The sequence below is a fragment of the Schistocerca serialis genome, chromosome 2 (genome assembly GCF_023864345.2).
Source record: "Schistocerca serialis cubense isolate TAMUIC-IGC-003099 chromosome 2, iqSchSeri2.2, whole genome shotgun sequence".
Lineage (NCBI taxonomy): Eukaryota > Metazoa > Arthropoda > Insecta > Orthoptera > Acrididae > Schistocerca > Schistocerca serialis.
The window spans coordinates 777,904,329-777,924,455 of NC_064639.1; the positions used below are offsets into that span (position 1 = coordinate 777,904,329).

Below are 20,127 nucleotides of genomic sequence, written 5' to 3' on the forward strand. Positions count from 1 at the left end.
AATGAATTATTATCATTTAGCAATATGTCATCATAGTGGCACAATATCTTTATGAGTTACGGAAAATAATGTCATACACTAATCAATAACAATACTGCACTATACGTGAAAATTTCTATAGTGTGCTCACATAAAAGCAAAATCTGTCAACAATGAGAAATAGCCTAGCACTTCGTTCTCGTTTTCCTTTTTTGGCAATATTAGAGTTCTTATCCTAGAAAACAGTGGGTTACTGACTAAGAATTTTTGAATATAATCATATTGCAATTACCATTAACCTGGACACATAACACATACCTAACAAATTAGCACCATATTATATGCAATAACACGCCAGTGATCATCGACGTTCTTCTCCAGTACACTGAGTCACTGTCCATAGAGTATATCTCAAAGTTTGCCATTATAAACTTCTTGCACAACGTTGCTGACAATAGGGATTTACGCTGAAGAAAAATAAATGTCCCATTTAAAATTTGAAAGAGTTGTACTCTCTGATTTAACTCATATAGAGAACATTTCGATATATCTGCACAAAAGCTAGTTTAATTATTGCGTCCGCTTATATGAAACAGAAAAATTGAAAGCAACATTCCTTGAGGCACTGCACTGGTCTGGTTTGCAAATCAAATAAAATTATTTGTACGATATCGCGAATTGTAACTTATTGTAAGTGTTGAATATTTTCCCCGTCTATTACTGCGCCGAGATATAGCATCTAGAATTTCGTGTTTTCTGTCTTGCAAATAGTTTAAAACCAATGCGGCATGCAATATAACGTTTGTATTGTCCGCCTAGTTGCCTGGGCGGTCATTACTCCACGGCCTTCGAGCTCGGCGCCAAGCCGTGCCAATGTCGCGCCCTGCTGCAGAGACATTGCCTTCTTAGACAAGCTGCAAGTAATTTCAAGTACCAGTTCCATGCAAGGCCGTACGGAATGCGGATAACCTTACGCAGTACAATAGCGCTGTGTTTGACGTCCAAGACATTTCTAGACCACACTTTATGACGAAAACAATCCTTAACGTGGACGAAATGTAGTATTATAATGCCTTTCTGATGTAGCTAATTGTTTCTTTTTAGAAGTTTTCGTGGAAGCGGTTCATATTGCAAACATCTGCAATAGCCTGGCTCCCCAGCTAAACTTCTTACCGTCATCTCTTCGTTACTGATTGTTGTACATCTCACATTTGCTTTCCTTCTTTTAGTGTCTATCAACTCGCCATTCCTTTCATGTGAGCTACTACTCAATAACAAAAATAGTCTCGTTTCACTTCTTTATCTCCGATAAAACTGCCACTGCCTTCCGCGATGGCCGAGCGGTTCTAGGAGTTTCAGTCTTGAACCGCGTGACTGCTACGGTCGCAGGTTCGAATCCTGCATCGGGCATGGATGTGTGTGATGCCCTTAAGTTAGTTAGGTTTACGTAGTTCTAAGTTCTATGGGACTAATGACCTCAGATGTTAACTCCCATAGTGCTCAGAGCCATTTGAACCATTTTTTTTTTTAACTGCCACTGATGACCTGTGTTCCATTCTTATACGCTCTCATAATTACTTTCCCACTCCTACATATAAGGTCGTCTCATCACCGTCCCTGAAACTGCAGGGTGTACAAAATTAAAGTTCCATTTTCAAAACTCTGTAGAAAGAGAGTTTGAGTAACGAAGATTTTTGTGAGGTAAGTGATTCACGAAAGGTATAGGATATTGTTAGTCAGGGCCATTCTTTTGTAGGGATTTTTGAAAGTCAGTTTGCGTTGCGCTAAAAATATTGTGTGTCAGTTTAGTGTTGATCAGAATAAGTAAAGAGAATAATGTCTGAGTACGTTCAGTTTTGCTCAGCTGTTTGAAAAGCAAATAATGTAAGAGGTTAATCAGCACAGTCATTCATAAATTTTTCTAAGGGGACGTTTCAAAGTCACACCAATAACCAAGAAAGGCAATAGGAGTAATCCACTAAATTACAGGCCCATATCGTTAACGTCGCTATGCAGCAGGATTTTGGAACATATATTGTGTTCGAACATAATGAATTACCACGAATAAAACAGTCTATTGACACACAGTCAACATGGGTTTAGAAAACATCGTTCCTGTGAAACACAACTAGCTCTTTATTCTACATCTACATCTACATCTATACTCCGCGAGCCACCTTACGGTGTGTGGCGGAGGGTACTTATTGTACCACTATCTGATCCCCCCTTCCCTGTTCCATTCACGAATTGTGCGTGGGAAGAACGACTGCTTGTAAGTCTCCGTATTTGCTCTAATTTCTCGGATCTTTTCGTTGTGATCATTACGCGAGGTATATGTGGGCGGTAGTAATATGTTGCCCATCTCTTCCCGGAATGTGCTCTCTCGTAATTTCGATAATAAACCTCTCCGTATTGCGTAACGCCTTTCTTGAAGTGTCCGCCACTGGAGCTTGTTCAGCATCTCCGTAACGCTCTCGCGCTGACTAAATGTCCCCATGACGAATCGCGCTGCTTTTCGCTGGATCATGTCTATCTCTTCTATTAATCCAACCTGGTAAGGGTCCCATACTGATGAGCAATACTCAAGAATCGGACGAACAAGCGTTTTGTAAGCTACTTCTTTCGTCGATGAGTCACATTTTCTTAGAATTCTTCCTATGGATCTCAACCTGGCGCCTGCTTTTCCCACTATTTGTTTTATGTGATCATTCCACTTCAGATCGCTCCGGATAGTAACTCCTAAGTATTTTACGGTCGTTACCGCTTCCAATGATTTACCACCTATGGCATAGTCGTACTGGAATGGATTTCTGCCCCTATGTATGCGCATTATATTACATTTATCTACGTTTAGGGAAAGCTGCCAGCTGTCGCACCATGCATTAATCCTCTGCAGGTCCTCTTGGAGTACGTACGAGTCTTCTGATGTTGCTACTTTCTTGTAGACAACCGTGTCATCTGCAAATAGCCTCACGGAGCTACCGATGTTGTCAACTAAGTCATTCATGTATATTGTAAACAATAAAGGTCCTATCACGCTTCCCTGCGGTACTCCCGAAATTACCTCTACATCTGCAGATTTTGAACCGTTAAGAATGACATGTTGTGTTCTTTCTTCTAGGAAATCCTGAATCCAATCACAAACCTGGTCCGATATTCCGTAAGCTCGTATTTTTTTCACTAAACGTAAGTGCGGAACCGTATCAAATGCCTTCCTGAAGTCCAGGAATACGGCATCAATCTGCTCGCCAGTGTCTACGGCACTGTGAATTTCTTGGGCAAATAGGGCGAGCTGAGTTTCACATGATCTCTGTTTGCGGAATCCATGTTGGTTATGATGAAGGAGATTTGTATTATCTAAGAACGTCATAATACGAGAACACAAAACATGTTCCATTATTCTACAACAGATTGACGTAAGCGAAATAGGCCTATAATTATTCGCATCTGATTTATGACCCTTCTTGAAAATGGGAACGACCTGCGCTTTCTTCCAGTCGCTAGGTACTTTACGTTCTTCCAGCGATCTACGATAAATTGCTGATAGAAAGGGGGCAAGTTCTTTAGCATAATCACTGTAGAATCTTAAGGGTATCTCGTCTGGTCCGGATGCTTTTCCGCTACTAAGTGATAGCAGTTGTTTTTCAATTCCGATATCGTTTATTTCAATATTTTCCATTTTGGCGTCCGTGCGACGGCTGAAGTCAGGGACCGTGTTACGATTTTTCGCAGTGAAACAGTTCCGGAACACTGAATTCAGTATTTCTGCCTTTCTTCGGTCGTCCTCTGTTTCGGTGCCATCGTGGTCAACGAGTGACTGAATAGGGGATTTAGATCCGCTTACCGATTTTACATATGACCAAAACTTTTTAGGGTTCTTGTTTAGATTGTTTGCCAATGTTTTATGTTCGAATTCGTTGAATGCTTCTCTCATTGCTCTCTTTACGCTCTTTTTCGCTTCGTTCAGCTTTTCCTTATCAGCTATGATTCGACTACTCTTAAACCTATGATGAAGCTTTCTTTGTTTCCGTAGTACCTTTCGTACATGATTGTTATACCACGGTGGATCTTTCCCCTCGCTTTGGACCTTAGTCGGTACGAACTTATCTAAGGCGTACTGGACGATGTTTCTGAATTTTTTCCATTTTTGTTCCACATCCTCTTCCTCAGAAATGAACGTTTGATGGTGGTCACTCAGATATTCTGCGATTTGTGCCCTATCACTCTTGTTAAGCAAATATATTTTCCTTCCTTTCTTGGCATTTCTTATTACACTTGTAGTCATTGATGCAACCACTGACTTATGATCACTGATACCCTCTTCTACATTCACGGAGTCGAAAAGTTCCGGTCTATTTGTTGCTATGAGGTCTAAAACGTTAGCTTCACGAGTTGGTTCTCTAACTATCTGCTCGAAGTAATTCTCGGACAAGGCAGTCAGGATAATGTCACAAGAGTCTCTGTCCCTGGCTCCAGTTCTGATTGTGTGACTATCCCATTCTATACCTGGTAGATTGAAGTCTCCCCCTATTACAATAGTATGATCACGAAACTTCTTCACGACGTTCTGCAGGTTCTCTCTGAGGCGCTCAACTACTACGGTTGCTGATGCAGGTGGTCTATAGAAGCATCCGACTATCATATCTGACCCACCTTTGATACTTAACTTAACCCAGATTATTTCACATTCGCATTCGCTAATAACTTCACTGGATATTATTGAATTCTTTACTGCTATAAATACTCCTCCACCATTGGCGTTTATCCTATCCTTGCGGTATATATTCCATTCTGTGTCTAGGATTTCGTTACTGTTCACTTCCGGTTTTAACCAACTTTCCGTTCCTAATACTATATGCGCACTATTTCCTTCAATAAGAGATACTAATTCAGGAACCTTGCCCTGGATACTCCTGCAGTTTACCAATATTACGTTAACTTTTCCTGTTTTTGGTCTCTGAGGACGGACGTTCTTTATCAACGATGATAATGTCCTCTCTGGTAAGCCGTCAGGTATTTTATCGTTTCGCCCAAGGGGGGGGGGGGGGTCCCTCTAACCTAAAAAACCCCCGTGTGCACGCCACACGTACTCTGCTACCCTAGTAGCTGCTTCCGGTGTGTAGTGCACGCCTGACCTGTCTAGGGGGGTCCTACAGTTCTCCACCCAATAACGGAGGTCGATGAATTTGCAACCATTATAGTCGCAGAGTCGTCTGAGCCTCTGGTTTAGACCCTCCACACGGCTCCAAACCAGAGGACCGCGATCGACTCTGGGCACTATGCTGCAGATATTAAGCTCAGCTTGCACTCCGTGTGCGATGCTGGTTGTCTTCACCAAATCAGCCAGCCGCCGGAAGGAACCAAGGATGGCCTCAGAACCCAAGCGGCAGGCGTCATTCGTTCCGACATGTGCTACTATCTGCAGCCGGTCACACCCAGTGCATTCAATAGCTGCCGGAAGGGCCTCCTCCACATTACGGACGAGACCCCCCGGCAAGCACACCGAGTGCACACTGGCATTCTTCCCCGACCTACCCGCTATTTTCCTAAGGGGCTCCATAACCCGCCTAACGTTGGAGCTCCCTATAACTAATAGGCTCGCCCTCTGTGACTGTCGGGACCTTGCCGGAGAATCGGCCACTGGCCCAACAGGCGAGGGATCCTGTGGTGGCTCGGAAACGATGTCATCACCACTAGGAAGCACCCCGTACCTGTTGGAAAGGGGTAAGGCAGCTGCCACGCGGCCAGATCCCACCTTCGCCTTTCGGCCAGGCACGCGCGAGCCCACCACTGTCCGCCATTCACCCTGGAGTGATGGCTGACCGGTAAGATGCTCACTGCCGGAAGACGCAGCGACATCAGGGGTTCCATGTGATTCCAAGGCCACCGAAGTAGGCATAGGTCTCACCACAGTTGCCCCAACGCCACTACGAGCCGACGCCTGCGCCTCGAGCTCGATGAGCCTAACAGACAAAGCCTCCACCTGCCCCCGAAGAGTGGCCAATTCTCCTTGCGTCCGCTCACAACAACCACAGTCCCTACACATGGATTGATGAGTGCTATTGACAAGGGATTTCAGATCGATTCAGTATTTCTGGATTTCCAGAAGGCTTTTGACACTGTACCACACAAGCGGCTCGTAGTGAAATTGCGTGCTTATGGAATATCGTCTCAGTTATGTGACTGGTTCTGTGATTTTCTCTCAGAGAGGTCACAGTTCGTTGTAATTGACGGAAAGTCATCGAGTAAAACAGAAGTGATTTCTGGCGTTCCCCAAGGTAGTGTTATAGGCGCTTTGCTGTTCCTTATCTATATAAACGATTTGGGACACAATCTAAGCAGCCGTCTTCGGTTGTTTGCAGATGACGCTGCCGTTTATCGACTAATAAAATCATCAGAAGATCAAAACAAACCGCAAAACGATTTAGAAGAAATATCGGAATGGTGCGAATAGTCGAAGTTGACCTTAAATAACGAAAAGTGTGAGGTCGTCCACATGAGTGCTAAAAGGAACTCGTTAAACTTCAGTTACACGATAAATCAGTCTAATCTAAAAGCCGTAAATTCAACTAAATACCTAGGTATTACAATTACGAACGTTTTAAATTGGAAGGAACACACAGAAAATGTTGTGGGGAAGGCTAACCAGAGACTGCGTTTTACTGGCAGGACACATAGAAAATGTAACAGACCTACTAAGGAGACTGCCTACACTACGCTTGTCCGTCCACTTTTAGAATACTCTTGCGAGGTGTGGGATCCTTACCAGATAGGAGTGACGGAGTACATCGAAAAAGTTCAAAGAAGGGCAGCACGTTTTGTATTATCGCGAAATATGGGAGAAAGTGTCACAGAAATGATACAGGATTTGGGATGGACATCATTAAAAGAAAGGCGTTTTTCGTTGCGACGGAATCTTCTCACGAAATTCCAGTCACCAACTTTCTCCTCCGAATGCGAAAATATTGTGTTGGCACCGACTTACAAAGGGAGGAACGATCACCAAGATAAAATAAGGGAAATCAGAGCTCGTACGGAAAGATATAGGTGTTCATTATTCCCGCGTGCTATACGAGATTGCAAAAATAGAGAATTGTGAAGGTGGTTCAATGAACCCTCTGCCAGGCACTTAAATGTGATTTGCAGAGTATCCATGTAGATGTAGATGTAGATTAGTGTATGTTATACAAATAAAATTATGGTGTCTTAACGACAATCCTTGGAGGCGGTTCCGAAGCCCACAGAGCAGCGGCTCGAGAGCAATGACAAAAAGTATCGTCGACAGTGGAAAACCTTGTCTAACCGATTGCCCCACCATGCCGTTCACTGAGGAGGCGCCGCAGAGTAGTCACATCACGACAGTTACAAATCTTTAGAGGCACTTCATGTGCGTCATCGCTTCCACAAGATAGTTGTGGCTCACCTTGCCAGAGGCGCAAGCAAAATCTGTCCACACCAATATGCCCCCGAGGCGACACGTTGTTGCCTGTGCAATCACATCAAGGTAGTCGCTGAGTACCGCTTGTATATTGCTATCCCCCCTCAGCTGCGTTTGGTCGAATAACTTCACTTTTCGCAGTAAGAGTTTGAAATGCGCCACAAGTATGCTAGTGTAGATCTCGTAGTCGCAATTAAGAATCGCTAGGGGCCGGTAGGCCTGTATCCTGTGCTGCCGGATGGTTCGTGGATGGGGTTGATCATTCCTTCCACAAATGCGGGTGGGAGTGGGTCATTGGGGAACAAATATTCGTGGTACATGGCAGTCCATCGTGGAGTCATGAGATCTTTAAATGTACATCAAAACTCTAACGGAAGCCCATCGGCTCCCTTATCGAATGCTTCCATTATGTCGTCCTCCGTGACTTCCCCCGTTGAATGGTTCAAATGGCTCTGAGCACTATGGCACTTATCATCTGAGGTCATCAGTCCCCCAGAACTTAGAACTACTTAAACCTAACTAACCTAAGCACCGTAGCGGTCGCGCGGTTCCAGACAGTAGCGCCTAGAACCGCGCGGCCACTCCGGCCCGTTAAAATGACTTTGTTCCACGAAGTCATTGGCAATTTCTTTTTCTGGTATCATGTGGCAAACATCTGACAGTACGATCGCCTGTATTAAAGCTCTGCGCCTACGTCGATTTTCTCTGATAACGTCGTACATCGACGGCGATTCTCCGCAGACTCACTCAAAGACCTTTGCGCGGACTTTGACCACTTCCAGATGGCCCGCCCGGTTAGTCGAGCCGTCTAACGCACGGCTTTCCCGAGTGGGAAGGGGTGCCTGGTCCCCGGCAGGAACCCGCCCGGCGGACTTGAGCCGGGCATCTGTGGATGGTTTTTAGGCGGTTTTCCATCTGCCTCGGGGAATGCGGGCCGGTTCGCCTTATTCCGCCTCAGCTACACTATGTCGGCGCTTGCTGCGCAAACAAGTTCTCCACGTACGCGTACACCATCATTACTCTACCACGCAAACATAAGGGTTACACTCGTCTGGCGTGAGACGTTCCCCGGGGGGGCGGGGGGAGGGGGTTCACCGGGCGCCGAATCGCACAGTAACCCTGGGTTCGATGTGGGGCGGCGGGGGGGGGGGGGCGGGTGAAGTGGACTGCGGTAGTCGTCGTGGGGCTGTGGACCACTGCAGCTGCGGCGGGGACGGAGCCTCTCCGTCGTTTCTAGGTCCCAAGTTAACATACAATACCTCCAGATGGGGTCGCGTCAAGGAAATTTTTTAGGCCAGCGTTCGTTTTATGGCAGCACTCAGATCTAGTAAAGGAGCTTGCACAGAAAGTTCGTGGAGCATAACGTAATAAAATTCCATCGTGCGGCACCTCCACGTCATCTGCGTCCTTCCGTATGCAATCAAGCCTCACCGCAATACAGGTTTAACACATTCCAGCCACCATCATCACGTCGACAGGTATGTCGGATGGCGTCGTTCACGCACGTGCCAAGTGTCTTTGACTAAGCATTGCCGGTCACGTTCCCTGAGGTATGCTATACTCAGTTCCCAAGTACTGTGACTCCTCTACACCCATTAACGACGTAGGGAGACCGCGCACGTGTATGCTTTATGATATGAGAAGGCGAGAGGCCGTAATTCCGCATCGAGGATGGTGGAGTCGAGACTACGTGTGGCATAAATTCGATCGAGGTGACTTTCAGAACGGCTTGTAACATATGGTGCAGCCGCGTCTCCCATGTATTGGTTAGATTCATGTCCTGTACCAGTTGCCGCAGCTTCTGGCTTGAATTATAACGTGGGTACTGGTCCTTTGGTGCGAGAAAGCAGTTGAAGTCGCCCCCGAGTAAGAAATGTTCATAGCGGCCTAAGAATAGTGACGCAATCTCCTCTGCGTAAAATCGGAGACGATCGCTCCTTCTGTCGGACTTTGACGGGGTATAGATATTGATGATCTGTACTCCCAGCACTATTAGGGCCAGTCCTCGCTCTGACGGCAGGTACCCCACGTCCTCAGCTACTATGCCTTCGTGTATAAGTATCGCTGTTCCGCTTCCGCCATGTACAGCGGGTGTAATGTATGTATCGTACCCAGACAGGTCGGGAAACTCTACTTCCTGCAGAAGGATGACATGACGTCCGTCGCACGCAGTATGTGCCGTAGTAATCGCAACTTGACTGGCGTTCTAAGGGTATTAATTTTAACAGAGGCTGTTCGATATGCCTGTTGCTACTGCTCAGTGCGTGAAGCGCACATGAACGCTTATGTTGCTGCTGTAATAGTTTGGCGACATTCACCATAAACGATGTGAATGTCTCAACACCTTTACGAGCAAGTTATAGCTACAACATCAAAACACAGACTGATGGGCTTCAAGTGCACTAGTAAACACAAGAACCATAACTGAGTTACGTTTTTGCCTACACTTGATATAAAAGTACTGACGTTTGTGGTACCTTTCCTCCAGATGGAGATTTGGAGCTTGTACTAGGTTCATCTCAGTATCCTGTAGAACCTGACCCCCAAGATCTGGAGTACACACAGTCCGCCGCCTCCCTACACGTTCGTCTGTCTGTAAGGTCCTATGAGCACACACAACCGCCCAAAAAGGATTTGAAATATTGTGTGATGTAGTTGCTGTCTCTGAGGGTACTCCTTTTGGTACAGCCGTGCTTCGTCTCTACCGTTTCCATCTGATTAGCTGTGCACAAGCACATCTCGGTCTGTTCCAGACATGAATACCGGATCATTCAGTTGGTTACAATACGGTGCGTCAATCACACTGCCTACAACACACAAGGAACACAGTTTTCATGGTCAGAGGAACTGTCATTCGTCAGCGTTATCTACTGTGGCAACGATACATTTCCGGACACATGTTCATAGGACCTTTTCTACTCTATTTCCAGTCAGGAATTGGTCCCTGCCGTTTGTTGGTTTTATTAATGTTCACCCTGTATACACAGTTTGTTTCAGATAAAGTGTATGCTTCTGTAACATGCAAAATAATGGGTGACGGGAATACTTATTGAGATAGGTCCACATAAGAAACGTCACACTTTTTGCGGTTTTATGAATATAGTTATTTATTTTTCAGAGAGGTACAGCAACGAGAAACACTTTTTTACATAGAAAACTTGTTTTTTTTCTATCATGTAGATGATGTGTTGAAACCATCCGTATACGAATCCATTTAGATTACATTTTTATCACGTTTAGTTTGGGAGCTAGAAACTTTCTATGCTATACGTAATACTCGGCTGTGTGCTGATGAATGTTCAAGTGGAGGTTATTGTAGTTGTTGTTGTCGTCAGTTTGAAGAGTGGTTTGATGCAGCTCTCCATGCTAGTCTATTCTGTGTGAGCCTCTCTACCTCCGAATAACCACTGCAACCTACATCGTCCTAAATCTGCTTACTGTGTTCATCTCTTGGTCTCCCCCTACGACTTTTACCCCCACACGTTCCTCCAATACTAAGTTGCTGATCATTTTATACCTCAGAATGTGTCCTATCAACCGATCCCTTCGTTCGGTCCAGCTGTGCCACAAATTTCTTGTCTCCCCAATTCTGTTCAGTACCTCCTCATTAGCTAAGTAATCTAGCCATCTAATCTTCAACATTCTTCGTAGCACCACATTTCGAAAGCTTCTATATGCTTTTTGTTTAAGCTACTGACCGTTCATGTTTCACTTCCATACATGGCTACACTCCAGACAAGTACTTTCAGAAAAGACTTTTTAGCTCTTAAATCTGTATACAATGGTAAAAAATTTATGTTCTTCAGAAAAGCTTCTCTTGCCATTGCCAGTTTATGTTTTGTATCCTCCCTACTTCGTCCATCAACAGTTATTATGCTGCCCAAATAGCGAAACTGTCGTTTCCTTATCTACTTTCCATTTCGCAGCTCGTGGTCTTGCGGTAGCGTTCTCGCTTCCTGCGCGCGGAGTCCCGGGTTCAAATCCCGGCGGGATTAGGTATTTTCTCTACCTCGTGATGACTGGGTGTTGTGTGTCCTTCATCACCATTTCATCATCATAGACTCGCAAGTCACCGAAATGGCGTGAACTAAAAAGGACTTGGAATACGGCGACCGAACTTCCCCGTATGGGGCCTCCCGGCCAGCAATGCCTTACGATCATTTCATCTAATTCCATTAGCATCACCTGATTTAATTCAACTACATTCCATTTACCTTGTTTTGCTTTTGTTGATGTTCATCTTATATCCTCCTTTCAAGACCATGTGCATTCCGCTCAGCTGTTGTTGTGTTGATGTAAGTGAGGTGTTCAAATGTCTGTCAACTTTCTTGTATGCACAACGCATTTCGCCTTCTGAGAGACTTGTGGACGAAAATGAAGTCGCCGGTCTCAAGGAGCGACAAGCTTCCTCGATGCGCTGTTAGATGTCATGTTCGATCAGACATGCCGACCTTCGTCTTAGACCGCCTTATACACGGCAGGCCGGACCGTACAAACAAACGGGGTTCAGTGTGCCCAGGACACCGACGTCGAATAAATGTGGCATATTCATCTAGCGAGTACGTCGACGTGTTGTTGATGCTCGGCGAATACTGATTCGATGCCAATGGAGCAGACCTGGCGTATGCCATGAGATATCCTGGTAGAAGAGCTTCTTTCTTCCGTGGTGAACAACGGCTTCGTTGAACAAGTAGTCTGAGAAATCACGGCTTAAAAGACGAAGACCAGCAAAAAGTGAGGAGATGGAGGTATTTGTTTTAGCTGTAATACGCCACGGTCCTCATGTTAGATTACGATATGTTGCTGCACTTACCGGTATAAGCCTTACATCTGTGTGACATATAGTATGAGGTCAATTGAAGAGCTACTTTCTGCGAATAGACCATGCTTAATTTCACTCCGGACACCCTTCAAAGTCTGCAGGCTTTCGTGGCCGTTGTCACTGAATTAATTATGAGAAGTGAAGAGTAATCAAACTTTTAGGAGAAGTTCTTGTCTCGCTATACATAGGTAACGTCTCGACTGGCTGACTTACTCACTGACTTTTCATTGCCCAGCCCAAAGCACTAAGAATAGAAACTATAAATTTGCAGACGGTGCTGATCGTATACTGCTGGCATCTTTTAAGAAGGGATGGTTTGAATTTCCACTTCTAAGGGAGTGGAATAGGAGATGAAAGGCTTTTTGAAAAATGTTGCTATTGCTGTTAAGGCAATTTTGAAGTTAGAAGTACGAAAATTAGCATTTGATTTCTCAGTCAGAAATAAAAATAATAGAAACATGTTTCAGCGATTTTGGAAATTCATCCACTAGTGGGGTAAAATATTGGATGACTTTTTTTAAAAAATAAATCATTATTAAAAAGCTACTAAAGTACTTTAAATCTACATCTATGAAAATTGGTGTTTGACTTCCCGATTGGAAATAAAAAAAATACGTGTTGCAGTGTTTTTGGAAATTCGACCATCTAAGGAACAGAAATAGGGCATAAAATTTTTTATGAGATTATTTCATTATGGAAGCATTTTCATAGGTAAATCTATGAACATTTGTATTTGGCTTCTCTGTTAGAAATACATGTTACATTGTTTTTGGAAATTCAACCCCTGAGGGGATGAAATAGGGGATGAAAATTTTTAAGAAAACATTTCGTTAAATTAAGAAAATTTAAAGCTATATCTACGAAAATTGATATTTCACTTCTCCGTTACATATAAAGATATGTGTGTTAGAGGTTGAGAGTTTCTGTGGAAATATCACCGTAAGGACGTAAATGGCATGATTAACAAAAACCTTAGACTCTAGGTTCCAGAATCGCTTTTTGGACAGAAGTACTTCGGAAGAGACGTTACCTGTGTGGCCTTAATTAGCGTGATCAATATTTCGCTTAAGGAGAAAAAAGAAAGATCTGTGCATACCTTGCAGTCCAAGCAACTGAATTCCTGGAGAACATCAATACCGAATAGAAAGAGAGGGTGGTATAAACACATATATTACAACAGTAAGAAACGTCACACAATTCTCGAACCCGTTTCACTGTTTCACGGTGAACGTTGGTGGTAGCGTTTCTCGCCAAAATATCTATAAAGAAGCTATATGAGAACTGACCTCCGTAGCCGTCGTCCCTACTACACACTTGTGCAGTGACGGTTGGCTCTGGGGTGGTGGAAGAAATTTTCACCGCTTGCATGGGGAGGCGCAAAGTTGCTGACCTGTTCACCAGACTTTGCACCAATGTACTGGAATAAATTCCAAACCACTGCGCAGGCGTCTTATGAAGTGAGGGCGTGTCACACCGTTGATGGTGATACGTCCGTCGCATGGTGACAAACTCGGCGGAGTAGGCTATGAGCCGGCACTGGATTTTACTCTCTCTCTTCTCTCATCATCTTACGAAACAAACAAACTTGACACCACACTATATACATGCCCTTCACAGACATCTTCACTCATCAGATATAATTAAGACTACTCTTACTCATACACTGCGTGGAAAGGGATCATTTAGCCCAGTGTAAAAAAACTGAGACGCCTGCTAAACCCACTGGGCAGAACAGGTAATAGGATTGTGTAAAGAGCCAAAGGTTGAGGTCAGTTTCTCCTTATAATTGTCATTTATTGTAATTTAATAACCTTTACAACCAAAGCGGCACATAGCCGGATCTGTACCGAATGCAACTCTTTCACGGCTGAAGGCCTCCAACAAGAAATCTTAACAAGATAAAAATCCAGATAGCAATAAAATAATTTAAGGAAGCAACATATGCAAAGTGCAATACGAATGGCTGAGGGCCACAATTAAACTTCAAAATTTTAAAATATATTACCATAATCTTTAAAGACAGAAGGCCGCAATGTTTAAGCTTCAAAGATAATTTTAAAAATTAATTTTGCAAAATTTTAAGAAAACAAAAACAGATAACCATATGCCTAAAATTTAAAGTAGCTGACAACAGACAATTAAACACCGGTGACACTCAAAAAGCCTCCAGGGAGGTCGGTCTGCCCTAGTTCACTTAAGCGAGACAGGTGGTGAGCCCAACTATACTTGATCCGTCGGAACCCAGCCAAGGGACAGCGACGGACCGACCGACACAACGACTTGCTTCCCATCAATCAGTACATGAGAACTCAAACAGAAAAGGTTACCAACGTGATAATCCACAATGGAGTATGTATTAACTGTCAAAACCTTGGGCAACTGAAAGCACTACTCAACCTTGACGTCCTGGGTCAGTGAACCACGATCGGGGAGCTACACACACGCTCCGACACTGTGCAGGGACCGGCAGCGGACCCAGCCGAGCGCGCCACCAAACGACCGACTCCTCTCAGAACGCCGACAACATCTCAAATGGTCACCAGTGGAAATAACACCAACTACTCACACAACCTGACAAACACTTGCACAAAGACGTGAACGATACGCAACAGTAACTAAACACACACGAAGACACACACACACACACACACACACACACACACACACAAAGCCGACTCACGAACGATCGGCGAGCCTAAACGCGTCGTCCGGTAGGACGACCGGCCGACGATCCAGCAAGACCGTGGTCCGGCTCAAGTGATGCGTTCCGGCAATGGTCGGGCGAGCCATGTCAACGCAGACCTCGCTGCTGCTCCAACCCGACTGTCCTAGTGCCACATTGCCACTCCCCGACTAGCAGGTCCGGACTGCGTTCCAGACGCTTTCCAACTGACTGGTAGACCCGAACTCACGACTCGAACTTCAAAAATGGTTCAAATGGCTCTGAGCACTATGGGACTTAACTTCTGAGGTAATCAGTCCCCTAGAACTTAGAACTACTTAAACCTAAGGACATCATACACATCCAAGCACGAGGCAGGATTCGAACCTGGGACCGTAGCGGTCGCGCGGTTCCAGACTGTAGCGCCTAGAACCGCTCGGCCACTACAGCCGGCGCGACCCGAACTCACGACACGAACTCCTCTACGACAGACAACGACCGGGAAGTAATAGCAGTCAAGCAAAGATACTGCGAGAGGGGATATATTGATACGCGCTGCTAACGCCGCTCACGGTCAGACAAAGCAGCAACTCAGTGACAGTAGATATTGAAATTAACGTAGTGAGGTGGAAGTACGTTAAAAGCAGGGTGCAAAATACATGATGGCAGGAACAGGAGCCACGCACGGCTCAAAAATGTTTTCCCCGTAAGCGGCCTTCTGTATTCCAACTAACAACGCTTTACGAATTTTTTTTTCTTTTTCTATATGAACGTCACTTGACAAGAAGAAGGGACCTGTTGGTAGGACATGTTCTGAGGCGTCAAGTGATCACTAATTTAGCATTGTAGGGCAGCGTGGAGGGTAAAAATTGTAGAGGGAGACCAAGAGATGAATACACTAAGCAGATTCAGAAGGATGTAGGTTGCAGTAAGTACTGGGAGATGAAGAAGCTTGCACAGGATAGAGTAGCATGGAGAGCTGCATCAAACCAGTCTCAGGACTGAAGACCAAAACAACAACAACAATATGAACGTCGTGAAGTCTGCAACAAATCATAAGTATTATGGTAATCGCAACCAGTTTATCTCAATAACTAATGTACAGATTGTTATTCGACTTCTTTTTCGAGAATACAAATTTCTTCTTATTCTACCTAAAGTATTAATTAAATGAGCACGAAAATAATAAATGCAATGTAATTTCAGGTCCTCCAGGGTCGCTGAGCATAACTCTGGATTATTAATTAAAGACATTAAAGGTGCTACACAGCACTACAATCGTTGCGTTGAGCGATTCAGTAACACTGCATTTTCATGCCACATTTTCTGAGCTTCACTGACAGTCTCGGCGTCTGTTCCAGTTGGACGCTGCCCGTGTTCCGCGAAGGCTACACCCGTGATCTGGAGGTAGAGGATTTGTGCGACCCGCTGGACCAAGACTATTCTGCACCCCTTGGTGACAGCTTAGAAAAGTGAGTATACTGCCTTGACCTTTGGAAAGGCTCTCCACCACATATATTTCTGTGTTGATCACTCTTACCTTTATCTGTCTCAGGTGTTATTAAACATTTCCTGTTCAATAAACGTCATTAATTTATCTGCTACAGGTATTTTCATTAACAAGAAATTCTGTGAATTTTGTCAACACACTGTTGATTTTTGAAGTTCTTGTTACCGTTTTCACACATAGAGAGGAATAGAGACTTTTTATAAAGTCGGTTTCTTTAAAACACCAAGTAGTCTTCTTTCCTTCTGTTACCCAGCTGATTAACCACCTACGTGCTATATTCAGAGTGTCTTGCTTTATTTCTTCAAATGCATCCTGCATGACTAGTAACAGTAGAGTCAGTAGATGGTAAACATGTTTCACGCGAGAGCTACTGTGCTTTCTTACGTCTTTAAATCCCGCGTTTGCGACACACATAACCGTCTTCCGACTGTGGAACACGTTTTTGATTTCGCAAAATTGACTGTATTTTACACTGTTTCTTACTCCAGAGTACTGTGTGTGGATTATTTTAGTTCGTAGAGATACCCAGTATGTAGAAATTTTTCAACTATGGCGTATGCTTTATTTATGGGAAGACGGTGATGGCGCATTCTGTAAATTTCATTCACGCGTCTGTGAACGACTTAATGTAGATCTTCTGCTACGTTTTATCGTACCTGCCTCACATGAAGAACCTCTTCTCCTTCAGTGACCACTTGACTGGTTCGAGTAATTTATTTTTCTTGTTGAGTTGCATCAAAAATCGTGGTTTTCGACTGTAATGGCAGCTGATTTGGAACAACAGACAAAGAATAGTTAATGCAGTTCATCGAACACAGAACATCGGATAAGAGTTAACTACCTTATTCACGTTTGGCATAACACTAATGACTGTCTCATTGTCCAGTAAGGCGTATTTTATCCTTGGAGAGATTATCAGGTGTCTATCGTCTAACTTCTGTTATGTCTTGTAACTTCATTTAATTGCATAAAAAGGCTTGAGGTACCTACTACAAATCCGTATTTATACTGAAAATCTACTTCCTTTCTCTTGTTGTCGCTATAATGTCTGAAAGACATTAATTTTAATAAGATTACATCCAACAAGCTTCACAAACCTTTCAGCCTGTTCTCGGAGCTATTTATTAAAAGTCCTATCAACTACTGCCAATGGAAAGAATTGTATCATGTTTAAAAAATGGATGTTCCTTTGTACAAATCCACACTGTGCTACATATATAATATTAGATTCTTATATATGTCAGCAACGGAACACTGATATAACGTGGAACAAATTTCTGTGGAAGCGTTGAGAATCTGAGAGCACGGGACAACAGGCGTTACACAATTAGATTACGTGACTTCGAGTCTTTATTTTCTACAGCATGTTACATTTTTAGGCAGACCGTTCAAGTTTTAACTTTACGTATCTACTGTTCCAGAGAATGGGACAAGAAACACAACCTGTGGATAGCGATTGCAAAATGCTTCTACAAGGATTACATCCGGCTTGGAGTCATGGTCTTCATCTTCGATTGCGTCTTGAGGTACGTCAACTGCGTCCCTCACGGGCACTGCATACATTTTAACTATTCTAACTTCAGATCTAATTTAAGCAGACTTTCTATGCATATCAAAGTTGATACAGAATAGATTAAACGGACACTGATGACTTTATTTGAATCAGAACCTTAGAATTCAGAAAATATAGGTACTAAAACGAGAGTTTTCTTGCGGATAAACAGTAATTCCTCTTATTTTCCTACTTGCAGAATCTCGTCTCCTTTGCCGAGATGACCAAAATAGCAGTGATTTGACAGACCCCGAAATTAAACTAACCTTTTAAAATTTGTGTTTTTTAGATTACGTATAGACGTCGCTCCTTAATATCTTATGTACAGAGGCTTAGTAATGGCGATTTGTTCCTTGTAGAGGTGTCTAACCTAAATGGAACCTGTAGTACTTCTACAGGATTATCTTTTTTCCAATCTCTTTTTTCAGTCCTAACTTCACCTAAACCGAAAGGAACAAAACATCGCCGTTACCAAACACTCATGGCAATGATCTTCCCTTTGTGACCTCTGACGTTTTCTCGGTGTTAATGAGTGAAGTATTTATTGAGTGTCTTGCCGAAGCGACTATTCCATTCCGTGCATACTCTGGAGTGTCTCCAGAACTCTATAAAAGCGTTACGGAGCCTTGCTGGTCGAATACAGCGGCGTCTCTCCGATGTTTTTACTTCAGTCAATGTCATTAGCAGAGTGGTTCCAATAACATGACTGGGTTCAAAAATGGTTCAAATGCCTCTAAGCACTGCGGGACTCAACATCTGAGGTCATCAGTCTCCTAGAACGTAGAACTACTTAAACGTAACTAACCTAAGGACATCACACACATCCATGCCCGAGGCAGGATTCGAACCTGCGACCGTAGCAGCAGCGCTGTTCTAGACTGAAGCGCCTAGAACCGCTCGGCCACAGCGGCCGGCCACACGACTGGGCTTATTAAATTTTGCAACCGTAAGAAATACTATACGACTACTGGAAACACATTTAGTGGAACGTTTATCTTTTGCATATTGCGACGGTATGATGCCACATCCACAAAAGGCCATCCGCCCAGCGAGCTTGTTACACATGCCTCAGAGAACCGAACCGAACCGAAATAATTACAACAGGGAGCCCCTTTTTGATTTCTATCGCAATGAAGTACCTGTGTAATAAGCTGCACGCATTTTCATTGAACCACCAAAAGTAGATTAGAAGTACACGAGTGACACTACCTTTCCCCCTGACCCCTGATTCTTTTTAAAGAACTAGACTCCCATGTATAAAACTGTTTCAAGCGTCTAATTGCTTCAAAAATGAGTTAATGTGTTAAATACACTACTGGCCACTAAAATTGCTACACCACGCAAGTGACGTGCTACAGACGCGAAATTTAACCGACAGGAAGAAGACGCTGTGATATGCAAATGATTAGCTTTTCAGAGCATTCACACAAGGTTGGCGCCGGTGGCGACACCTACAACGTGCATACATGAGGAAAGTTTCCAACCGATTTCTCATACACAAACAGCAGTTGACCGGAATTGCCTGGTGGAACGTTGTTGTGATGCCTCGTGTAAGGAGGAGAAATGCATACCATCACGTTTCCGACTTTGATAAAGGTCGGATTGTAGCCTATCGTGATTGCGGTTTATCGTATCGCGACATTGCTGCTCGCGCTGGTCGAGATCCAATGACTGTTAGCAGAATATGGAATCGGTGGATTCAGGAGGGTAATACGGAACGCCGTGCTGGATCCCAACGGCCTCGTATCACTAGCAGTCGACAGGCATCTTATCCGCATGGCTCTAACGGATCGTGCAGCCACGTCTCGATCCCTGAGTCAACAGATGGGGACGTTTGCAAGGCAACAACCATCTGCACGAACAGTTCGACGACGTTTGCAGCAGCATGGGCTATCAGCTCGGAGACCGTGGCTGCGGTTACCCTTGACGCTGCATCACAGACAGGAGCGCCTGCGATGGTATACTCAACGACGAACCTGGCTGCACGAATGGCAAAACGTCATTTTTTCGGATGAATCCAGGTTCTGTTTACAGAATCATGATGGTCGCATCCGTGTTTGGCGACATGACGGTGAACGCACATTGGAAGCGTGTATTCGTCATCGCCGTACTGGCGTATCACCCGGCGTGATGGTATGGGGTGCCATTGGTTACACGACTCGGT

General features: G+C 44.2%; 1 protein-coding gene across 1 annotated transcript in view; it reads left to right on the plus strand.

The window, feature by feature from the left end:
• LOC126455701 (ATP-binding cassette sub-family C member 4-like) overlaps nt 1–20,127 on the plus strand; it is a 285,023-nt gene that overhangs the window by 44,053 nt on the left and 220,843 nt on the right. The window contains exons 2-3 of the mRNA XM_050091469.1: nt 16,263–16,373; nt 17,833–17,937. Coding sequence (XP_049947426.1) covers nt 16,263–16,373; nt 17,833–17,937 — 216 coding nt within the window. The remainder of the gene's footprint in view (nt 1–16,262; nt 16,374–17,832; nt 17,938–20,127) is intronic.